General features: G+C 42.1%; 1 protein-coding gene across 10 annotated transcripts in view; it reads right to left on the bottom strand.

The window, feature by feature from the left end:
• Positions 1-9,840: 9,840 nt before the first annotated feature.
• The window catches only part of slmapa (sarcolemma associated protein a), a 62,974-nt gene continuing 49,420 nt past the window's right edge, over positions 9,841-23,394 (bottom strand). For 8 of the 10 annotated variants that reach the window (XM_047346947.1, XM_047346945.1, XM_047346943.1 and 5 more), the window contains 10 exons: positions 23,258-23,338; positions 21,555-21,614; positions 20,706-20,831; positions 20,508-20,582; positions 20,319-20,419; positions 20,007-20,211; positions 19,789-19,906; positions 18,570-18,741; positions 18,182-18,316; positions 9,841-11,767 (listed from right to left, as the gene is read on the bottom strand). In XM_047346947.1, coding sequence (XP_047202903.1) covers positions 11,672-11,767; positions 18,182-18,316; positions 18,570-18,741; positions 19,789-19,906; positions 20,007-20,211; positions 20,319-20,419; positions 20,508-20,582; positions 20,706-20,831; positions 21,555-21,614; positions 23,258-23,338 — 1,169 coding nt within the window. In that variant the 3' untranslated portion in view covers positions 9,841-11,671. Of the gene's footprint in view, positions 11,768-17,132; positions 17,221-18,181; positions 18,317-18,569; positions 18,742-19,788; positions 19,907-20,006; positions 20,212-20,318; positions 20,420-20,507; positions 20,583-20,705; positions 20,832-21,554; positions 21,615-23,257; positions 23,339-23,394 lie in introns of all 10 variants that reach the window. The other 2 variants (XM_047346944.1, XM_047346949.1) reach the window with 1 other exon arrangement.

The raw sequence follows: 23,394 nt of genomic DNA on the forward strand, positions 1-23,394 counted from the left end.
CGCCCACGACCAAAATTGAATAGATTAAAAAATAATCTAAAAGGAGGAAATCAGGAAAATCTCATAAAAATAAACACAACTCAGCCTAATACTAAAAATAAAACAATTAAATGTAGCTTACTGAACATAAAATCTCTCTCTTCAAAGACATTGCTAGTTAGTGACCTGATTTGTGACAATCAGATTGATTTTGCCTCACAGAAACCTGGCTGCAGCAAGAGGATTATGTTACTATAAAAGAGTCAACTCCTACTAATTAATTAAATTTTCACATTCCTCGAATTACTGGGCGAGGATGAGGAGTAGCAACCATCTTTCAGTCCGATTTATTGATTAGCACCAGACCAATCAATAGCTACAACTCTTTTGAATATTTAATCCTTAGTTTATCTCATCCAAATTGCAAAGCACTAAAACCTCTTCTGTTTGTTGTTTTGTACCGTCCACCAGGCCCTTACTCTCAATTTTTAGATCAATTTTCAGACCTTTTATCTGATTTAGTGTTAAATACAGATAAAGTTATTATAGTGGGGGATTTTAACATTCATGTTGACGCTGAAAGTGATAGCCTAAATATAGCGTTTAATGCTATTGTTGGGACCCAGCCATGGATTTCAACATTAAACTCCGGTACGAACTCTTCTTCTTCTTCTTCTTCTTCTTCTTATATTATTTTTTGGCAGTTGGCAAATAACGTTATGATGTGCATTACCGCCACCGACTGGTATGGAGTGTGGTTCTTTATGGTTTTAAATCTTATTTACTTTTACAACAATCAAATTCTATTTATTAATTTAGTGCTTTTGAAAAATCTAATTATAATTTGAATATGTTTGCTACCTAAACTTCTTTGCAAAGTATCTTTCAAAATAAAATTTTCTTTAATACCTACAAATTCTCTCCTTAAAATTGTTCTTTCTTGTTCATATTTCTGACACTTCAATATTACATGTTCTATTGTTTCCTCCTCTCCACAATGATCACATTTTCCTGTATTATGTTTCTTTATCTTGAACAATGTAGAATTAAGTCCTGTATGTCCTAGTCTTAATCTTGTAATTAATCTTTCCTCTTTTCTGCTCCTTCTTCCTGTTCTTACTTCTCCTACTATCTTGTTGATTCTGTAAAACCATCTTCCTTTCTTTTCTTCATCCCATCTTTTTTGCCACTCTTTCCTGATTCTCTGTTTAATTATATTTCTTGCCTCTGACCTACTAATATTTATTATAAAGCTAATGTTGTTTTGTGTTGCCTTCTCCTGTACGCCTTCTCATTCCCTCCAACTCCTACATGTGCTGATACCCATAAAAATACTAATATTAATCCCATTCTTTGTATTCTAAATAAAGTATGTTTTATTTCCAACAAAATGTCTGGTCTACCCTCTGAATGATTATGTTTTAAACTTAATAATGCTGAACTTGAGTCTGAACAAATTATTGTTTTTAATGGTTTTATATCCTCCACCCACTGCACTGCTAACAATATTGCTAATAATTCTCCTGAATATACTGATAATCCATCTGTAATTCTTTATCCTACTTTTATTTTAAATTCTGGTATTATAAATGCTACTCCTATTTTTTCATCTGTTTTTGATGCATCTGTGTAAATCTGGACATAATGATAGTAATTGTTTATATATTCTTGTATTATACTTGAATCTAATCTACATTTTGGATCCTTTTTCTTTTCCATCAATGCCATATCCACCACTGCTTCTGGTAACAGCCACGGTGGCACTATTGGCAAAGGCAACATTAAACTTATTTCTTTTTCATATATTTGAAATTCTTCTGCTATGTTATTGATAATTCAACCAAAACTCTTAACTTGTTTTTTTTCTTTTTCCCAGCATGGTTTTAAAATATCACGTGTGGGATGATCCGGATTATTGCTTTGTAAGTTTATCCAGTAATTTATTGCTAACTGTTTCCTTCGTAGATCTAATGGCATCTCTCCCATCTCTACCTGAAGTGCTGCTATTGGACTGGTTCTGATTGCTCCTGTACAAATTCTTAAAGCTTGATGTTGTATATTGTCTAATTTTATAAGGTGAGTGTTTGCTGCTGATCCATAAATTATACTTCCATAATCAATATTTGATCTAATTAATCCTGTATAAATTCTTTTTAATGATGTTCGATCTGCTCCCCAATCAATACCAGCCATACATCTCATAATGTTTAATATTTTTTTGCATTTATCTATGATTTTTTCTATATGTACTTTCCATATGTTTTCATCAAACCATATACCTAAAAATTTTATATTTTTTACTTGTTCTAAAACTTGTTTGTATAATTTTAGTTTTATATTTTCTCTTTTCCTTTTCTGTGTAAACACCATTACTTTTGTTTTTTCCACTGAGAATTTAAACCCTGATTGATATGAACATTGTTCTATTCTAATAATCTCATCCTGTATTTTCTTTTCAATAAGTTTGATATTACCCCTCCTTGAACCATCACCTTAACGTGGTGGAGGGGTTTGAGTGCTCAAATGATCCTAGAGGCTATGTTGTCTGGGGCCTAAATGCCCCTGGTAGGGTCCCCCATGGCAAACAGGTTCTAGGTGATGGGTCAGACAAAGAATGGTTCAAGAACCCCTCATTAAGAACATAATATCGAGGCACGTGACGTCGCCCGGTACGGCAGAGCCGGGGTCCCACCCTGGAGCCAGGCCTGGGGTCGGGACTCGTTGGAGAGCGCCTGGTGGCCGGGTTGCTCCTCGCGGGACCCGGCCGGGCCAAGCCCGAACGAGAGACGCGAGGCCATCCCCCAGTGGGCCCACCACCTGCAGGGGGAACCGTGAGGGACCGGCGCAAAGAGGATTGGGTGGCGGACGAAGGTGGAGACCTCAACGGCCCGATCCCCGGATGCTTAGGCTGGCTCTAGGGACGTGGAATGTCACCTCGCTGGGGGGGAAGGAGCCCGAGCTTGTGCGGGAGGTCGAGATATATCAACTAGAAATAGTCGGGCTCGCCTCCACGCACAGCGTGGGCTCTGGAACCCATCTCCTTGAGAGGGGTTGGACTCTCTTCTACTCTGGAGTGCCCCACGGGGAGAGGCGGCGGGCTGGTGTGGGTTTGCTTGTTGCCCCCCAGCTCAGCCGTCTCGTGTTGGGGTTTACCCCAGTGGATGAGAGGGTTGTATCCCTGCGCCTTCGGGTTGGGGAGAGGTCTCTGACTATCATTTCAGCCTACGGGCCGAGTGGTAGTGCAGAGTACCCTGCCTTCTTGGCGTCCCTGTTGGGGGTGCTGGATAGTGCCCCTCCCGGGGACTCCATTATTCTGCTGGGGGACTCCTCCCCCTCCTTCCCCCCCAGCAAGGTGACATTCCACGTCCCTAGAGCCAGCCTAAGCATCCGGGGATCGGGCCGCTGAGGTCTCCACCTTCGTCCGCCACCCAATCCTCTTTGCACCGGTCCTTCACGGTTCCCCCTGCAGGTGGTGGGCCCACTGGGGGATGGCCTCGCGTCTCTCGTTTGGGCTTGGCCCGGCCAGGTCCCGCAAGGAGCAACCCGGCCACCAGGCGCTCTCCGACGAGTCCCGACCCCAGGCCTGGCTCCAGGGTGAGACCCCGGCTCCGCTGTACCGGGCGACGTCACGTGCCTCGATATTATGTTCTTCATGAGGGGTTCTTGAACCATTCTTTGTCTGACCCATCACCTAGAGCCTGTTTGCCATGGGGGACCCTACCAGGGGCATTTAGGCCCCAGACAACATAGCCTCTAGGATCATTTGAGCACTCAAACCCCTCCACCACGTTTAGGTGACGGTTCAAGGAGGGGTGAATAATAATCTCAGATTCATAATTCCAACACTATCTGAGACTCTATTGGCTTTGCTCAAAATATTAACAAACCTACCCATCTTTGTCTTCATTCTCTGGACCTTGTGCTGACATATGGCATTGAGTGTAAAGACATAACAATATTCTCTCATAACCCTGTCCTGTCTGACCATTTCTTAATAACCTTTGAGTTTAATTTAACCGAGTACTCCACACCTGAAAGAAAATTTCATTATAGTAGATCATTATCAGACGATGCTGTAACAACCTTTAAAGAATCTGTTCCACTTTTAATTTCCTCATTATCACTGAAAAGCACAGTGGAGGGCAATCATTTTGTTTCTGCCCCTTCACAAATTTATTCTTTTGTTCATAGTGTTTCTTCATCATTGCGTGATGCATTAGACAATGCAGCCCCCTTGAAAAAGAAGGTAATTATTCATAGGAGGCAGGCTCCTTGGTTTAATTCAGATCTGCGTACTTTAAAGCACAATGTTAGAAAATTGGAGAGAAAATGGCACTCTACACACCTAGAGGATTCCTACTTAATCTGGAAAAATAGCCTACTGTTGTATAAAAAGTAACTTCACCAAGCTAGAACAGCTTATTTCTCATCATTAATAGAAGAGAACAAGAATAATCCTAGGTTTCTCTTTAGTATAGTTGCTAAATTTACACAGAGTCATAGCTCTGTTGAGCCATCCATTCCCTTAGCTCTTAGCAGTCATGACTTTATGGGATTCTTCTTAAATAAAACTGATTCTATTAAAAATAAAATCTTTGACATACTCCCGAAGATGTTTACTTCATCCTCAGCAAGTGAGACAACATTGGAAATAACTGCAGAACCTGATCTGTGTTTGGACTGTTTTGATCCTGTGTTGCTTCCTGAGTTATCAGAAATATTAGCTTCATCTAAACCTTCAACTTGTATGTTAGACCCAATCCCAACCAAATTATTTAAGGAAGTGTTCCCTCTGATTACCAGCCCCATTGTAGATATGATTAATCTATCTTTAGTAAATGGATATGTACCACAGGCTTTTAAGTTAGCTGTAATTAAACATTTACTTAAGAAACCTTCGCTTGATCGAGATGATTTAATAAATTACAGACCTACAGGTCCTTCTCAAAATATTAGCATATTGTGATAAAGTTAATTATTTTCCATAATGTAATGATGAAAATTTAACATTCATATATTTTAGATTCATTGCACACTAACTGAAATATTTCAGGTCTTTTATTGTCTTAATACGGATGATTTTGGCATACAGCTCATGAAAACCCAAAATTCCTATCTCACAAAATTAGCATATCATTAAAAGGGTCTCTAAACGAGCTATGAACCTAATCATCTGAATCAACGAGTTAACTCTAAACACCTGCAAAAGATTCCTGAGGCCTTTAAAACTCCCAGCCTGGTTCATCAATCAAAACCCCAATCATGGGTAAGACTGCCGACCTGACTGCTGTCCAGAAGGCCACTATTGACACCCTCAAGCAAGAGGGTAAGACACAGAAAGACATTTCTGAACGAATAGGCTGTTCCCAGAGTGCTGTATCAAGGCACCTCAGTGGGAAGTCTGTGGGAAGGAAAAAGTGTGGCAGAAAACGCTGTACAACGAGAAGAGGTGACCGGACCCTGAGGAAGATTGTGGAGAAGGGCCGATTCCAGACCTTGGGGGACCTGCGGAAGCAGTGGACTGAGTCTGGAGTAGAAACATCCAGAACCACCGTGCACAGGCGTGTGCAGGAAATGGGCTACAGGTGCCGCATTCCCCAGGTCAAGCCACTTTTGAACCAGAAACAGCGGCAGAAGCGCCTGACCTGGGCTACAGAGAAGCAGCACTGGACTGTTGCTCAGTGGTCCAAAGTACTTTTTTCGGATGAAAGCAAATTCTGCATGTCATTTGGAAATCAAGGTGCCAGAGTCTGGAGGATGACTGGGGAGAAGGAAATGCCAAAATGCCAGAAGTCCAGTGTCAAGTACCCACAGTCAGTGATGGTCTGGGGTGCCGTGTCAGCTGCTGGTGTTGGTCCACTGTGTTTTATCAAGGGCAGGGTCAATGCAGCTAGCTATCAGGAGATTTTGGAGCACTTCATGCTTCCATCTGCTGAAAAGCTTTATGGAGATGAAGATTTCATTTTTCAGCACGACCTGGCACCTGCTCACAGTGCCAAAACCACTGGTAAATGGTTTACTGACCATGGTATCACTGTGCTCAATTGGCCTGCCAACTCTCCTGACCTGAACCCCATAGATAATCTGTGGGATATTGTGAAGAGAACGTTGAGAGACTCAAGACCCAACACTCTGGATGAGCTAAAGGCCGCTATCAAAGCATCCTGGGCCTCCATAAGACCTCAGCAGTGCCACAGGCTGATTGCCTCCATGCCACGCCGCATTGAAGCAGTCATTTCTGCAAAAGGATTCCCGACCAAGTATTGAGTGCATAACTGTACATGATTATTTGAAGGTTGACGTTTTTTGTATTAAAAACACTTTTCTTTTATTGGTCGGATGAAATATGCTAATTTTGTGAGATAGGAATTTTGGGTTTTCATGAGCTGTATGTCAAAATCATCCGTATTAAGACAATAAAAGACCTGAAATATTTCAGTTAGTGTGCAATGAATCTAAAATATAAATGTTAAATTTTCATCATGACATTATGGAAAATAATTAACTTTATCACAATATGCTAATATTTTGAGAAGGACCAGTATATCCAATCTTCCATTCTTATCTAAAATTCTTGAGAAAATAGTTGCTAATCAAATGTGTGAACATTTATACAGCAATGACCTGTTTGAAGAGTTTCAGTCAGGTTTCAGAGCTCATCATAGCACTGAAACAACTCTGCTGAAAGTCACTAATGATATTCTTATGGCCTCAGATAATGGACTTGTGTCTGTAGTTGTCCTCTTAGATCTCTGTGCTGCATTTGATACAGTCGATGATAATATTCTCTTAGAAAGGCTGGAATATGCTGTAGGGATCAGGGGAACAGCGCTAGGCTGGTTTAAATCTTATCTGTCTGACAGATTCCAGTTTGTTCATGTAAATGATAAATCATCTTCAAACTCCAGATTTAATTGTGGAGTACCACAGGGTTCAGTACTTGGGCCAATTCTCTTTACTATATATATGCTTCCAATAGGTCAAATTATCAGGCAGCGTAGGATGAATTTTCACTGTTACGCTGATGATACTCAGCTTTACTTATCCATAAATCCTGATGAACCCAACCAGTTAGATAGACTACAAGCATGTCTTGAAGATATAAAAACTTGGATGACGTTAAATTTTCTGCTTCTAAATTCAGACAAGACAGAAGTTGTCGTTTTTGGACCGGAGTCTTTAACAAAGAAACTGTTTAGTCAATCACTTAACCTGGATGGCATTAAATTGACCTCTGATAATAAAGTAAAAAACCTTGGTGTTATTTTTGACCAGGACATGTCATTTAAATCCCATATTAAACAGGTTTCTAGGATTTCCTTCTTTCACCTCCGGAACATTGCCAAAATTAGAAATATCCTGTCCAGGAGTGACACTGAAAAACTAGTCCATGCATTTGTTGCTTCAAGGCTGGACTATTGTAATTCGTTACTATCAGGATGTCCACAAAATGCAGTTAAAAGCCTTCAGCTGATTCAAAATGCTGCAGAAAGAGTTCTGATGAAAATTAAAAAGAGAGATCATATTTCTCCTATTTTAGCTTCCCTTCATTGGCTCCCTGTTAATTTTAGAATAGAATTTAAAATTCTCCTCCTCACATATAAAGCCCTTAATGATCTAGCTCCATCATACATCAGAGATCTGATTGTTCCATATGTTCCTAACAGAGCACTTTGTTCTCAGACTGCAGGTTTACTGGTGGTTCCTAGAGTCTCTAGAAGTAGAATGGGAGGCAGATCCTTTAGTTATCAGGCTCCTCTCCTGTGGAACCAGCTCCCAGCTTTAGTCCGTGAGGCAGACACCCTGTCTACTTTTAAGGCTAGGCTTAAAACTTTCTTTTTGATAAAGCTTATAGTTAGAGTGGCTTAGTTTATCCTGAGCTATCTTCCTTATTTTTTACCTCCGTCTTCTTCCCTCCCTGTTGGTTGGAGTAAGGGGGAGTCAGGTTTAGCCTAAACCGGCTCAGTTATGGTTGAGGTGCAAACACACCCTCCATTTCTGCTACCTGTATGACCCCTTCTCTTTTCTAATGGTTATAATCAGACTGACAGAGAGAGGTATCCCAATCCTTGTGGTTTTTAGTATAACAATGACCATCAGTGGGCTCTAGATGGACAAACTTTATCAGTTTATTATTTTACTTAGTACCCCTACATGTGGCCCGTTCTGGGGTGCCCCGGCTCTGGCACTTGTGGTCTAGCCTCCCCGGCGGCCCCGCGCCGTGGAGTGCCTTGAGACGACGTTGTAAATAAACGCCGTTTAACTAAATGATCTGAACTGAAACTATCTGTGTAGTTATGCTGCTATAGGCTTAGGCTGCTGGAGGACCTAATGACCACTTTCACCCTCTTCACTACATTCTCACACTACTCTCCAATTTTGCATTATTTGCTGTTATTTCAGTTTTAACTTTGTTCTCTCTTTTCTCTTCCTAGAAGCTACACCTGGCCTGGCTCTGTGTCTACCTGTGACAACTTTCTGGAGGAGGGAATCGTCCGACCTTCTGCTGCTAACAACTTAATGCTCACCTTCTACAGATGATCCACATAGCCCTGTCTTTCAGTGTTTAACCCTTTCTCTCTCCTAGACATGGCGATTGACTGAGCTTTTACTGTAACTAACTCTATGTGCTCTCTTTCAGACTCTAACCTTGAAAACTGGATCAGAGTTTATCTGTTCTTTCTTTCTAGGTGAAACGACTAAAGGAGCTACATCCATTAACATTTACTTTTCCTTCCCATAGAAAGGACTCCTGGATCAGTGCTTCTTTGTTCTCTTTGTGTCTCTGCTCTGTTCTCTCAAACCTCCAGTCGGTCGTGGCAGATGGCCGCTCACACTGAGCCTGGTTCTGGTTCTGCTGGAGGTTTCTTCCTGTTAAAAGGGAGTTTTTCCTCTCCACTGTCACTACATACATGCTCAGTATGAGGGATTGCTGCAAAGTCAACGCCAGTGACTGCCTACTGTCTCTACATGCTCATCCAGGAGGAGGGAATGCTGCAAGTCACAGACTGGATGCAATCTGCTGGGTTTCCTTAGATAGAAAAACTTTTTATCCAATTTGAATAAATAACTGAATCTGACTGCACTGTTCAATTGTTAGGATTAATTGGAATGTATGAACCTGACTGTTGTGAAGAGCCTTGAGACAACATGTGTTGTGAATTAGCGCTATATAAATAAAACCGAATTGAAAGATGTGTACTTGGGCCTGGAATGCTTTGGTACAAAGAATTTCAATTAATTTCATGTCTGCAAATCCAGATCATGACCCTAACACCACCATGCCTCACAGTCGGTAAGCTGCGTTAGGTTTCCTCTAAATATGGGCTGTCCAAACATCTCCACTTTGGTCTCATCTGTGTGAAGGACACGAATGTTCCAGAAGTTTCCTTTTTCATTCAGATGGAGCTTTATATGGCAGAAGTCATGCTGTCATATTCTTTTCTTCATGTCTTCCAACAAGCCAAATTTGTTCAGGCCATTTGTGGGACGACTGGCAGCCGCCTTGAGCAATCTCTCTCAGTAGAATGATGGATTTCAGTTCGTTTTAAAATGGCACCATAAGCACCACTTCCTTCTCTGGGGCTCCAGAGCTGTCAGCTAATAAAAACTTTATGGAGCTGCTCACACTGGAGCCCTATGGGAACAGCAGAGGGGCTTAGAAGCAGATTTTACATCTTTGGCCACTTTCTGTACAGGAAAGAAATCTGGTGCTGTTTTGTGCACCTTGGAGACAGTCAGAAAATGCATTTTATTGCTTAAATAGAAAAATACAACTAAAACCAAAACTTGGTTTGTGGAAACTCAGAGCATACAGTAAAATAAAATGAAAAGCGTAATTAAAGAGGCTGTAGACAGGTCTGGTGGGTCAGCTTTGCTACTTTAATCCAAAACATTTCTCTGCATATATTCAATAAGATCATTTTCTCTACAACAGCTCTCCCTCTCATAACTCTAAACAATTTGAACAAAATAAGTCTAGTCGCACATCATTCATTAACATTTTATTTTACAATTCTCTCTGTAGCTTTAGTGTTTTTCTCTTGAAACATCAGGAATATTTGTTCGCTGTCTTATTATTATAATCGACACGGAGACGAGACAGGATACACGGACGATGACGAACGCTGCTCAAGAGACCAACATGGGAACCGACACCCACCCACAGAACTCTCAACTATTCTGGTTCTGTTTAAAAACAAAAACGTTAAGAGGCCCGAAGTGTTAAGAGTCAGAACACGAAGAACCCATGTTGCTGCTATGTCTCCTCTTAGAATCCGACTCTACACAGTTTTGGGTTATTCTTGTGAAACTTTTGATGATTTGGAGATATAATAATAAAAAAAAAAAACATCTGATGTTCTGAAATCAGAACCAAATGGTTTAAAAAGACCAAAACAAGAAGATTTGAACTCATTAAGAAGAGAAGAAGCTTAAAAAGAAGGTGTGGCTGATAAGAGACTGATTTAACTGTCATTAATAAGATCTTAGCTCAAACAAACAAATGCAGCACCGTTCATCACGTTTCAATATTTTCAGATTTAAAGGCTCAGGTCTCCTCCACCAGAAGCCCTGACAGCTCCTTAGTTTCAGCTGTTTCCAACATGAAGGGCTGCTGACATGAAGTTTCTCTCATTTCTACCTCAGCTGCTAAAGGACATATTATGAGAAACGATTCTCATATCTGAGAAGATTTGTTGCTGTTTAGATATCATGATGTGCTTCAAACAAGCATGAGGAGAACATGTCACGGTCTTCATCATCTTTAAATGATGACATTTGTCCAGTTTATCACGAAGCCAGAGGAGAAACTGAAACTTCTGGAAAAACGTGACGGACTCTTAACACCAACAGGCCTGATGGTCAAACAAGCCCAACGTGTGTGTGTTAGATCAGAGGCGCTTTAAACTGAAAAGTAAAAAACAATTATCTGAATTTTAATAATTTGGCTTCAACCCCTACATTTCCGGGGAAAACATCAAGAAGAGCAGAAAAACGTGGTGTTAAGACAGAGCAGGACTTCCTGCAGACGCCTCAACGTGAACACTTTCCAGCAGACTCTGGATCAGCCCGGCGCAACCGGCTGTTTTCCAGCCTCGGACAGAACAACCCGCTGCAAATACACGGGCAACGTTTGGTAGTGTTAACAACTGTTGACCTGCAAAGAAAAACGGCTAAACGTGAGATTATCTGCTCCAAAAACAGAAACAAAAACTTCCATTTTTTGGGTGGAGAGTAAATGATGAGCAGCTAAATCACAAAGTAATCAAACTGCTTTAAAAGGTGCAGATTTTTATATAAATATCAGTAAATGTTTTTATAAAGCAGGAAAAGCAAAGAGCTGCTGTGTTTAAAATAAAGCATCTGAGACAAACATCGGGATGATCAAGATTCTCCGGACTGCAGCCTGGCTGCTGGAAAGCTTCACCTTCGCTCTGTTCGAGCGTATTTTCTTTAATATTTAATAATGAGGAAGCTCTGTCTGCAGCAGAACGCTTCTTTACCCAGAGAGACAAAAACCATAACACCCCCACCACAACTCAGAGAGAGCAGAGAATAAAAATGACAAAACTCCAAAAAAATAAACCAGGAAGTATCCGAGTCCTCTGCAGGAACCACGACCTTCTCATTCCCTCTACAATTATGTACAATCGGTCTTTATACAAAGTAAAGCGGCGCCGCTGTCCTCGTTTCAGGCGGCGCTGCTCTTGGAGAGGTTGGGGTAGAGGACGGCTGCCGTCACGGCGACCATCGCTGCGATGACCGGCATCCAGGGGCTCCAGCCGTTCTGTCCGGGCCACGACACGGAAAAACAGAAACGGGGAAAATCCGGTTAGTCTGCAGAACCACGGCTGAACTTTTACACTAGAACAAGAACCAAGGACAGGGTGATTTTCATGAAGCTTTGCTTCCTCCTCAGATCTCCTCTTTCCTCGTTTCCTACAGGAAGTGTAGAAGGAGAACCTGTAGCAGGAAGGATGTGAGGAGGAATAACGTCGGCACGATGAAAATCACCCTGAGGAACGGCAGAAAAGACAAATCAGAGCAGAAAGGAATAAAAACAGAGTTTCAGTCCAAAAGATGATATTTTTCCGCTTGTTTTGTGATAAAATCCATTGAATCACAAGAATTAAGGTCGGCTCTGAGTCTGCTGTATGCAAACAGAACCAGAGCTTTCTAACTGACGCTGAGACCGGTCTGAAGCAGTACCGCTGATCCAGACTGCATGGTTCTATGCTGCTGTGGGTTAGAATTGACCTGATTTTATTCTGAAGGTTTAATCAAATGGCTATAAGCATAAGGTCATGGTAAATACTAAGTAAAGTCAGCATTTATAAAAAATGATCTGGGCTAGGCCGAGTTCTGCCAGATCTCAAAATTATTAATCATTAAAAGAAGCCAAAACGGAAAAGCTGTGCTAAAAAGTAAGCGCACCTTATAAACAGAACCACCTGGAGTGAAAACACCTTACTGAGTGGACTTTGACTGGGCCTTGTTTCTTTTCTTTACCAGCGGTTCTGTTGTAGATGAGCTCCAGCGTCTGGGATCACAGCGCTGCTGGTGACCCAGTTTAGGCCGCTGTCAGCTGTCGGACCAATGGACTCACGTTTGACACCAGGATGCTTTGGTAGAGGAGATCAGGATAGACGCACAGAAAACGAGCCCAGATGATCATCCCTCCACCACCGTGCTTCACAGTCTGTATGGGGCGTTTGGTTTTCTCCAAACATGGTGCCGTGCATTATGGTCAACCATCTCCAGTTTGGTCTCCAGTTCTGAGAAAACTGGCGGCAGTCTTAAAGAGTCGTATAAACCTTCCCAGGTTGATGGGGAGCAACAGTTGCTTCGTTAGCTCACTGCTAATGTCTTTCCGTCCTGGCATTGTATTAACACCCACCTGTATGTTCTTATACGATGCAACACAAATGATCTGCAGTTAATGCATTTAATAAGCAGCACCCGGCTGCTACGGTCTCTCCTACATCCCACTGGAACAGTGAGGGTGTACTCAGTTTTTAACAGAGTCAGCTTTTCTATTTTGGCTTCGTTTGTGTTGACAGATAACGACCGGGTCGAACCTGTTGTGGGTTTCTGTACACCAGAGACTAGATTCAAATAATCTCATGACCTGGAAAAGACTCGATCATTTTCATAATGTCTCGGGGATGAAATAGGGTGTACTTTCTTTTTACCACGACTGTGGAGCTGATTTCACTAAGTTATTATAACTCGGGTTTGAAACAGTGTGACAAACAAGAATCAAACTGTGAATATGTTGCACTAATGTTGACGTGGGAGCTGTAGAGAATGAACTGTATAAAATAACAGATGCTTGTTTCAATAAGCTGCAGGTTTCTGCTTTCACTGGAAAAACTGATCCAAATCCTCATTTTCCTGAGAAACTGTGGTTGAACTCCTGAAGGTTGACATGTTGAAGATCTTCAGAAGCTCTGTCTTCTACACAACCAGAGCCAGAGATCCAGTTCAGCCGATATTTCATAAAATCTGTCTCGTGCAGGCCCGGGTCGTTTATCATAGTTCAAGTCCGAGTCAACCTTTCATTTTTCTGTCATCTGTTCAAACACGCAACATATGTGCAGCTGCTGAGAACAGACATGAAGAAACACATTATTAATGAGATCTTCCCCCTCTAAAGGCAGGAACGATAAATTAAACAGCAACAAACTGAATGAGAAGGAAGAATGCAAATAAATTTCTCGGCACAACAAAAAACAGCTTATTCAAAAAGAAAAACTATACATATCATATTTAGGACTGCTAGGAAACAAAGAAATAATAAATAAAAAACAGAAGTAGAAAAAAGGTCAGAAGTTACCACAGACCTAAAGAAAAGCTGCAGACCAGTTTTATCCGAAGCAGAAACTGGAACCACTGGTCCACAGGTTCCCGAACAAAGACAAAAGGCAAACGACACAGAAAGCACACAATGGAAGACAAAGATGAATCTGTGGATGGCTGCAGGAAGCAAACATTAGACAGAAACAAATGTGCCTGAAACGGTTTGAGCAGAAACTAAAACCTAAACACAGCGAGGAGCAAACGGCATGCAGGAAATAAAAGAAAAATGAATGAACCCAACAAATCCTGAAGCAAAAGACGGAGAAAAGAAACAAGCATCAAATTAAGCTGAAGCATCAAAAAACCCAAAACACGATGAAGAAGAGAGCCGTGATGAATGGATGAGGTGGGCTGTTAGCGGGTGAATATGTGACGGTCAGAGGCGCAGATTTAAAGCGATACTACAGTTTGGGCTCATCACATCTGGGCTTTAATTAAACCTCGTTCAGATTAAAGTAAAACTAGTTCAGTCTAAATGTGGAGGAAGTGTTTAAATTACATTTTATCATTAAATGTCTCAGATTCTTCAACTAAAAATAGTTCATCATAAATTCACGTCTACCATCTGAATGTAAGGCTTTTATTTTGAAAGATTAAATCATTCACTCACTGACAGTAAAACGGGCCACCCAGACAGAGTGGTGGACATGAACCCAACCCTCACATGTTGACAGGTCATGTGACCCGTATGACAGGGGCTACAGTATCGGATCAGATGGCAACACGGCTATAGTCCCGTCTCTCAGGCCTGGACAGAACCAGCTGCTCCAACTCCTCCTAATTCAGCAGATGAGCACTGGGTCGGATTTTATGGCCCAGCTGATCCTACGCATGTGGGTCTCAGAACCTGCGTGAAGAGGATTCCTCACATACACCTGCACAATCTGACCACACCTTTGAAAGATTACGGGACATTTTGCAATTAAAATTCCTTTCGTAGTTTCTTCCTGTGCGGCAAGCAACCTTTAAAAATGTGGATTTGAACAACTGGGCGTGAAGAGAGAACATGCTTCCGTCTGACGGGACGTGTTGTTTCTGACATGGAGACGCAGGACGTCCCTGCCCTGTACTTTCTATGTTAACTGCACCACCACCGGAGGGGGCCCGACGTCAGACCCTGCGGCTCCCACACAGCGAGACCAGGAACAACGCTACAGCTGCACAATACATCACAAACATCGCAGTATCAGTGTGAATAACGATGAGGGGCTGTTTGGAATGCATCATTTGTTGGCCGATATTTTCAAAGTGTTATGAGCTCACACTGCCTGCCAGTAAGAAGCCTTAGACAGCCACAGCTGATGAAGACGACCCTGACCGAGGGGCTAAAGGTCACAGAGGTCGGAGCATTAGACGGGGAACCTGCAGTTTGGCTGCTAGGCTTTAAGAAGAACAGAGAGGGTCAGCGGCTGTTGGTCTGGATGGGAGGTGCAGATCTCACAGCACGACAATCTTCTCCTGGTCCGCCAGAACCTTCTGAGGGTGTGAGCCCCTGATGTTCAAACATCAGGCAACCATGGTGCAACAACTCAGCCACATGCAAACCCACAATGTGGCCGTCCAACAAGGCCATTTAATGCGGTTTAATGCTTTGACGATGTCTGTTGGCCTTCACTTGCTGTGACGGACCGTCAGATGCTCCAGTTTACGGTCAGATAACACCACGGTTCCGATGCCAACGTATTCCCAGAGGTGTTTTACACAAAACCTTCGCTGGTCGACATGTGGACCAAATCACATCCTCTTCTCAGCCTCATTTACTGTTTGTCAGTGAGTGAATATTTTTATTCTATCAGTACATTAAATGTATTAATTAAAAACACTCCGATTTACTGTAAATGCTTGTCTCCTTTAATACTGGATTAATTAATTATAAACATAGCAAACATCTGGCCAGCATGGAACAAAATGTGTATTAATATTAAAACTATAAAAACACAAGATCTTCTTGTACAAGTAGTACATTTTCCAGAGGAAATTCTTCATCTTCAACCTGGAAGCTGGTTTTGAAAGTCTTGACGGCTGAGATGGTTGATTAAAAAAAGCTGAAACATTTTATTGCGATTTCTCTACAAAAGGAAAAACTTTACTTCAAAATAAAAGCTTATGTACAATAAAATGTTTCTAACCCGAACCCAACAGACAATTTGATCAATATCTGATCTAATTTTAACTAAACTGTGAATTTTGAGGTCAAACTAAGTAATGATTAAACTGTATTTCCCGGTGGCATCATTTTAAATAAACGGTTCGTGCATGCTGGGAGTGCGCCCCCTGCAGGAGTTTAGAGACAGAAGCTGACAGGCATGCGGTTAGAGCTGCTCAGACCAGACGCTTTACAGATGATCATGACGAAGACGTTCGGTCCTTTAAGGAAGTTCACGAGGTGAAGTGAGAGTCCTGCTGAGCAGAATTCAGGGTCCAACTCTGCCAGCGTATTTCCATTATGCAACAGAAACAAAAACCCGACTTAATAATGCCAGCAATGGGGCAATAGTGTTTATGTGGATCCTCATTAGGAACCATCTGTAACCAAGTGGCTTGAGGCCCCTTGAATTATTTTACATGTTGCCAGTTTCAACTAGGGATGCACGATATATCGGCATTGCCATCGGTATTGGCCGTTTTTTAACAGATCAGCCCCATATATCAGCCGATATTAAGAACCGATGTTCATTTCCATCATGTTGCTGTTTGTGTTTCTGGAGGGGGAGGGGAGGGGGTCAGCCATGTTGTATTTGTGTGATCATGTGACGGCGATAGTGATGCAGCGCAGGATTATGAGTTGTTTAAATAAAAGAGAAGCGATGTCAGCGGTGTGGTCGTTTTTTTAGGGCGTTGAAGCGGTAGGGAAGAATAGAATATCAGTGAATATTGGTTATTGGCCATAACAGCATTATTATTATTGGATATCGATAGTTTTTATATCAGTGCATCCCTAGTTTTAACCACAGACCTCCGTGAATATTAGTGCATAACTATGTGGAGGGAAAGTGATAAAAATCTGAAAAGTATCATCTGTGTTTGCAGAGCCACGTTTCAGTGCAGTTACAGCTGCAACTTCCTCCTTGATATCTGATATTTACACTTCAGTCTGAAGACATCAGGCAACGCTTTTACAGTAAAAATGTTGAGATCTGGGTTTGATTGCCTTATTAAGCCAAATACAAAAACCTGCGACCCTGAACTGAGCCCAGATCAGAACAATAACTTCACCTCAGTGGACTTTCCTTTCCAAAGATAACAGACAGATGGAGGCAGCAGGGACAGACTGATGTCATGTCGGTGTGTACCTTTCTACCACAACTGGCCGAAACACCAGTAGAGCAGAGCCAGGACAAGGCCCATGAATATGGCTTGGACAGGCTGCAATATGGATGGCTAGAGGGGAGGAAGGGAGGGAGAGGAGGAGAAGAAATCAGCCAGCAAATCAACCGAAAACAACATGGAGGATGGAGCAGCTACAGCGAGGGAGGAGGACGGAGAACAGAGAGGGTGTTGGAGAAAGGTTGCTTTGTCTCCTAAAGGCTACAATCAAGAGAAGGTCATCAGACAGACTCTCTAACATCCTTCTACTCATCCTCTCTGCATTACACAAACAAACTGGTGTGTTTTATTTTTATTTAACATTTTTACAAGTGAGCTGTTGATGCCAAAACTCACTCAAGCTACACTCTGTTGACAGAGGGATCAACAAACTGACTGATCTTCCTTCAGTCTAACTACGTCAACACTGACAAGATTTCATCTAATTCTGGTCAAGCTCAACGACTTCAGGGAGTTTTATTTATTACTAAACCTTTTTATCAGCAGAAGAAAACCTTCTGTGCTACTTTATAGCTCAATGTTACATAAAGAGTACGAGAGAACAACTGACTGAGGAGAATCAGCTGAGAGCTGGACAGGAGGAAGAGGAACGGGAAGAAGAAGAAGCTGCTCCGCCTCACTAATTCACTGCATCAGACTTTGAAGGAAGTCCGGATCAGCAGAAACAAACAACCAGGTGTTGATCAGCTGATAATTTAGCTCTGAATTAAAACAATGAGAGACATTAATGTCACATAATTTAACTAAAGCTGAAAGACTGAGCAGGATTTGATTCATTCTTATGAAATATACAGAGTTAATCTGATCCTTTGTGTGTTGAAGCAGTCTGATGTAATTAAAGTGTTGTTTTAAAATACTTCATGATCATTAATTACAGCACAATGGTGGTCATCAGTTCCCTGGAGATGCTAGTTGAGAAGATTAGGGCTGAAAATCCAGAAACAAGCTCTAAGAAAACATTTCTGGACTTTTTAAACAAAGTGTCCCTCTGGGTGCTTCGGTTCTTTGGACTCACAGATGTGGTCTTGTCCTGCAGAAGCTTCAGGTTGCTCTGGCACTGCTCCAGCTCCTGGTGGATGTTCAGCTTCTCCTGCTCCGTCTTTTCGTAACGCTGACGGAGGTCCAAGAGCTGTGACTGAGTATCTTCATACTGCACGCATAGACAAAGAGAGAGTGCAGACAAGCACTACCATCACATCAGTTCTACAAAGTGACGCTAAAGATCCAGTAAACAACAGAGTGGGCCGGAGTGGGACCTCCGAGGCCGGTGCTGCCCCAACAACCATAAGGATCTGTTCAGACATGGCTGGAATAAGGAGATACGAACTGTTTGGGTGCATCTTACAGAGATCTGGGTGGCTAGCAGATGTCCTAAATAAAGAAATGCGAACATGGTCGAGTACCTCTTTCTGCAGTGTGTGTGTTCGGGCCTGGGCCTGATCCAGCTGGTTCTTTAACCTGCTAGCATCCTGCAGGTGTTGGTTCTCCAGAGAACCCAGTTTGTCCTGCAAGACCTCCTTCCGCTTCTCCAGAGACTCCAGACTGCTGCTGAGGACCAGACTCTGCTCCTTGGTGCTGGAACAACACAGACACCAGATTCATGTCCAGAACCTGAACAGATTTACCAGCACCAGCAAACAGGGGTGCTCGACCCAATCAACACAGTCAGAACCATATTTGTACAAAAAAAAAAAGCACAACTGACTTACAGCTTTAAGTATAAAAACTAATTATAACATTCTTCAGCTACAAACGCGGATGAATGTGGACCGCAGACCGGACCCAAAGACTCGCTTAAAGCTCCAGTTGAGCCCAAAATTATTCACACCCCTGGGAGTGTTTTTTAGAAGTAATCTTAATATTACCAACATGTTTCCTCTGACTAGAAGCAATATTAACATATTGGAGCGACCCAGTAAGAGTGAAAAAGATTAGGGTGGTGGCAAGGAGGCCTTCCAGAGAAAACATGCCAAAGCTGCTTGGTTTATATGAGAAGGGTTTCCATTGATTGTTGAGGAGAATATAAATAATTATTGACATGTTATTTTTAATTGAAATGTAAATAATAACTTCCGAGGTCTGTTTTCTACAGGTTTGTCTAATAGGGCAGGGGGAGAAAGAGTACCCTGGAAACCACCCTGGTTCCTAAAAAGGTTCCTCCATTGCACATATACATTTACAAGAACAATCCTGCTGAGCATTCAGCTCTGATAAGAACATGGTGTGACGTTTACTCTCCAGAGAGCTTCACTCTGTAAAACTGTTCATCGCCGACCTGAATCAGCTGAACATTTCGTCTTCCCTCTGTCACTCCTCTCCTTCACACGCCTTGAAATGCTGAATCCAGGCTGAGAAATGCTGAGTTATGAACTTGGCAGCGATCCTATCGAGTGTTAAAGTTCAGCTTCACACAGCTTGGTTTGTTCCAGGATCAAATGTTTTTACAAAATAAAAAAATCATACTGGAGATGTAAAAATAAATGGCAGCTGATGGAAAGTAAACACCAACAGGACTTCAACACGCAACAAATTCTACTTCACCTGTGTTGTTAAAAATGCACCGACATTTCTAATCACAGAAATGTAGATCTTTTCACCGATAATTTGACTTTGTGTTCGTACCGGCTGAGCTCAGCCTCCAGGCGGTGCATTTTATCTTTCAGATCTTTCCGTTCAGCTCTCAGGCCGTCACAGTCCTGCTGCAAAGACACACACCGCTGCTGCAAAGCTGCACACTCCTCTGAGAGACAGAACAACGGAGGACAGGTTAACAACCATGAAAACAATTTGATTTCTGCAGCACAGACTGATATAAATAAAGACACAGGAACAGGGGTCACCTTGCAGCTGACTGGCAGCATTGTGCTGCTGTTGCTGATGAACGAAGGCCTCTTGCAGCCGGTTGATCTCCTCCTCGTACTTGGCAGCCGTGGCCTTCCAGTGCTCCAGCTCAGTACGCACGCTACCCAGGTCGGCCTGCAGAGCGGCGATCTCACGCTCCCGCTCAGCTGTGGCCGTCTCCATAGCGTGTCGCAGGACAAGAATCTGACAGCAGAAACACAACCCAGGTGAGTACAGCACCAAGTGTAGTATGGATGCTTGGAAAACTAAAATCTGAATTTGTGACTTTTTAGCTGTTGTTGAAGCTGTACCTCCTCCTGGGCTGAGTAGAGCTCCTCCCTGGTGCTGCAGATGGTGCTCTCCCTCTGCTCCCTCAGTGCCTCCATGTCAGCCTGCAGCTTCCCAAGTTGAGCTGCATCACACAAAACGAGGTGACAGATTAGACCCCAGACAAGTCCACGGCACGTTTTCCTACTGCTTGAGAGCGAGTGTGTACTCACTCTGCAAGTACTGGATCTGTTTGGTGGACTCCTCAGTCAGCTTAGAGTTACTCCTCCTCTCCTCCTCCAGTAGAGCTACAGACAGAGGGTCACAGTCCCAACACTTGAACATTAAAGCACGAAGAACCACAGGAAACCATCTGATTAATAAATAAACTCATTAATCAGAGGTTTGGTCAGGAAATTAGCTAGAGTTACCTTGTAGGTCCAGACATTTCTGCTTCCCAGTGTTGGCTAAGTCCTGGGCTTCCAGAAGTTCTCTGTGGAGATAGCTGATGACCTTTTCCGTGTCTCCAGCCTCCAGACCGGCACGATTCAACTCAGCTGCACACAAACACACTAAATATTTCACCTTTTTTGCAGTTTTATTTCTTTTAAATTTAAAATGCTTAAGTAACTAACATGTTTTCCATCTCAAACATACAGACTCTTTTTAGAAACCCTCAGAATATTCTGGACATCCGAGTTTAAATTATTCAGTAGCGGGGTCGTTTTCTCTGTATCAAACAACAACCCGAAGCTACAGCTGGTTCCTGATTCTGCAGACGGTTAAATTACAACACAATTTCAAGCTAAATTCGTGAAAAACAACCATAAATATGGATTTCATGGTGTTGTTTAAACACTCGGTCCTCCATAGATCATATCTGGACTGGTCAAAGCAGTTCTGGATCAACCTACCCAGAACCACAGCTGCAGTTTAAATGTTGATCTAAAGGGGCCTAAAAAGTCGTTAAATGCAACTTTTAAAATTTTGAATATTTGAGAGTAATCTTCCATAACTGGAAAAACAAAAATCCTGATACCTGAAATGTTAAACTGCTTGCTTGGCGTAGGAAGTCTAAGAAAACCAATGATGCGAAGGTAGAAATCGATGTAAATAAAACATTTTAATTAAATTTGTATCACTTAGAAAACAGAATAAAGTCTGAAAACAAAGCTTTTTGTCCCCCAAAACCAAACCAATCCTCACACTTTGCCAAGCTGCAGAACCTCCATACCTGAGGAGGTCCGACTGAGAGGCAGTTGGTAATAAGTTCTGGTTACCTTTCAGGAGAGCAACTCTGTTCTGGGGTTCATTCAGCTCCTGGTCGTTCATGTTGCCATCTGAAACACAACCACAACAACTAAATGAAGGCACTAATGATAGTCGCAATTTAATGATAAGATTTGAATGCAGCTGGAAATATTTAGGATATTATTTTAAATCAATTTCATTAACTGATTATTGCAAAACAAATGTATAAAGTGATGAGTTTCATTAGTAGTTGGGGCTGTGCAACTAATCGGTTTTTGGACTTAGAACTTTTTTGTCCTCCTGGGGAAATTAATTTAGGTCACTATATTGATTTCAAAGACAATATGCAGCACACAAGCAAAAAGAGAATAAAAAAAAAATGAACAGCGTCCACTTTCAGCAAAATTTACTGTGTGGCCTGTTTCACGATTCACAATATCTTGACGTTAAACGTTTTTTGTCCGTCATTTCAGAAAGTAAAACTCACATTTTTCACAGGTTCGTTACAGATAAACAATTGAAATATTTCAAGCCTTCATCTCTTGTAATTTTTAAGGTTACTGCAATCAGAGAATGAAAACCTACAATTCAGTGTCTCAGAAAAGTTTAATATTGTGAGAAATGTATAGCATATTCACAGAAAGTTGAGTGGAAGGAAAAAGCGTGGTAGAAAAGGTACAACAGGGATAAACTCAGCCTTGGGAGGATGGTCAAGCAAAATCCATGAAAGAATTTAGGGGAGCTTCATTAAAAGCTGACTAAGGCTGGGGTTGGTCCATCAAGAGCCACTAAAACACAGAAGGATCCTAACAAGTCCTCTTTTCAGATGAAAGTAACGTTTTTATTTCATTTGAAGTTCAAGGTCCCAGACTCTGGAGGAAGAGGAGAGGTACACAATCCATGTTGCTTGAAGTCCAGTATGAACTTTCCAGTCAGTGATGGCTTGAGGTGCCATGTCATCTGCTGGTTCTGATCCACTGGGTTTTCTGAAGTCCACAGTCAACGCAGTCATCTACCAGGACATTTTAGAGCACTTCATGCTCCTTATGCTGATTTTATTTTCCAGTGGAACTTGGTACCGGCCCACACTGCCAAAGGTACCAAAAAGCTGGTCCAATGACCATGGTGGTGCTGTTCTTCACTGGCCAGCAAACAGGCCTGACCTAAACCTCATAGAGAATCTATGGAGTTCTGTCGAGAGGAAGACGAGAGACACCAGAACCAACAACGCAGATGACCCGAAGGCTGCTATCAAAGCAACCTGGGCTTCCTGAACACCTCAGCAGAACCACAGGCTGATCTCCTCCATGCCACGCTGCACTGACGCAGTAATTCATGCAAAAGGAGCCCAGACCAGGTACTGAGTTAATAAAAAAAGAATATAACTTTAAGAAGCCAGATATTTCTGTTTAAATATCCTGCTGATTTTCTGAGACACTGAATTAATTTTTTTAATTTCTGCAAGCACTAATCATCAGAATTACATAAAGTAAAGGCTTGAAATATTTCACTCTATGTGTGATGATTATGATGCTTGTTTTAAAAGGGACAATGTGTATTACAGAACATGGCAGAATTAACCATGACGGCTAGTTTTCATCTGTAGTCGCTCAGGGTACCAGAGTGAATTTGTCTGAGTTTGACTTTCTAAAATGAGGGACAAATATTAAACTTTTCCTCGATGTTCTAATTTTTTGAGCTCTACTTGTAGTTGGATATCTGCTCTGCTGACCTGACGTGTCGTCGCTGCTGCGATCTTTGCTGGGACTCAGCGTGTCGGACATGTCAGACTCTTTGGCATCCATCTGATTTGCTGTTGAGACAAGAACAAACATGAGGAGACTCTGAACACATGTTGAGATGAAGACA

The sequence above is a fragment of the Girardinichthys multiradiatus genome, chromosome 20, assembly GCF_021462225.1.
Source record: "Girardinichthys multiradiatus isolate DD_20200921_A chromosome 20, DD_fGirMul_XY1, whole genome shotgun sequence".
Classification (NCBI taxonomy): domain Eukaryota; kingdom Metazoa; phylum Chordata; class Actinopteri; order Cyprinodontiformes; family Goodeidae; genus Girardinichthys; species Girardinichthys multiradiatus.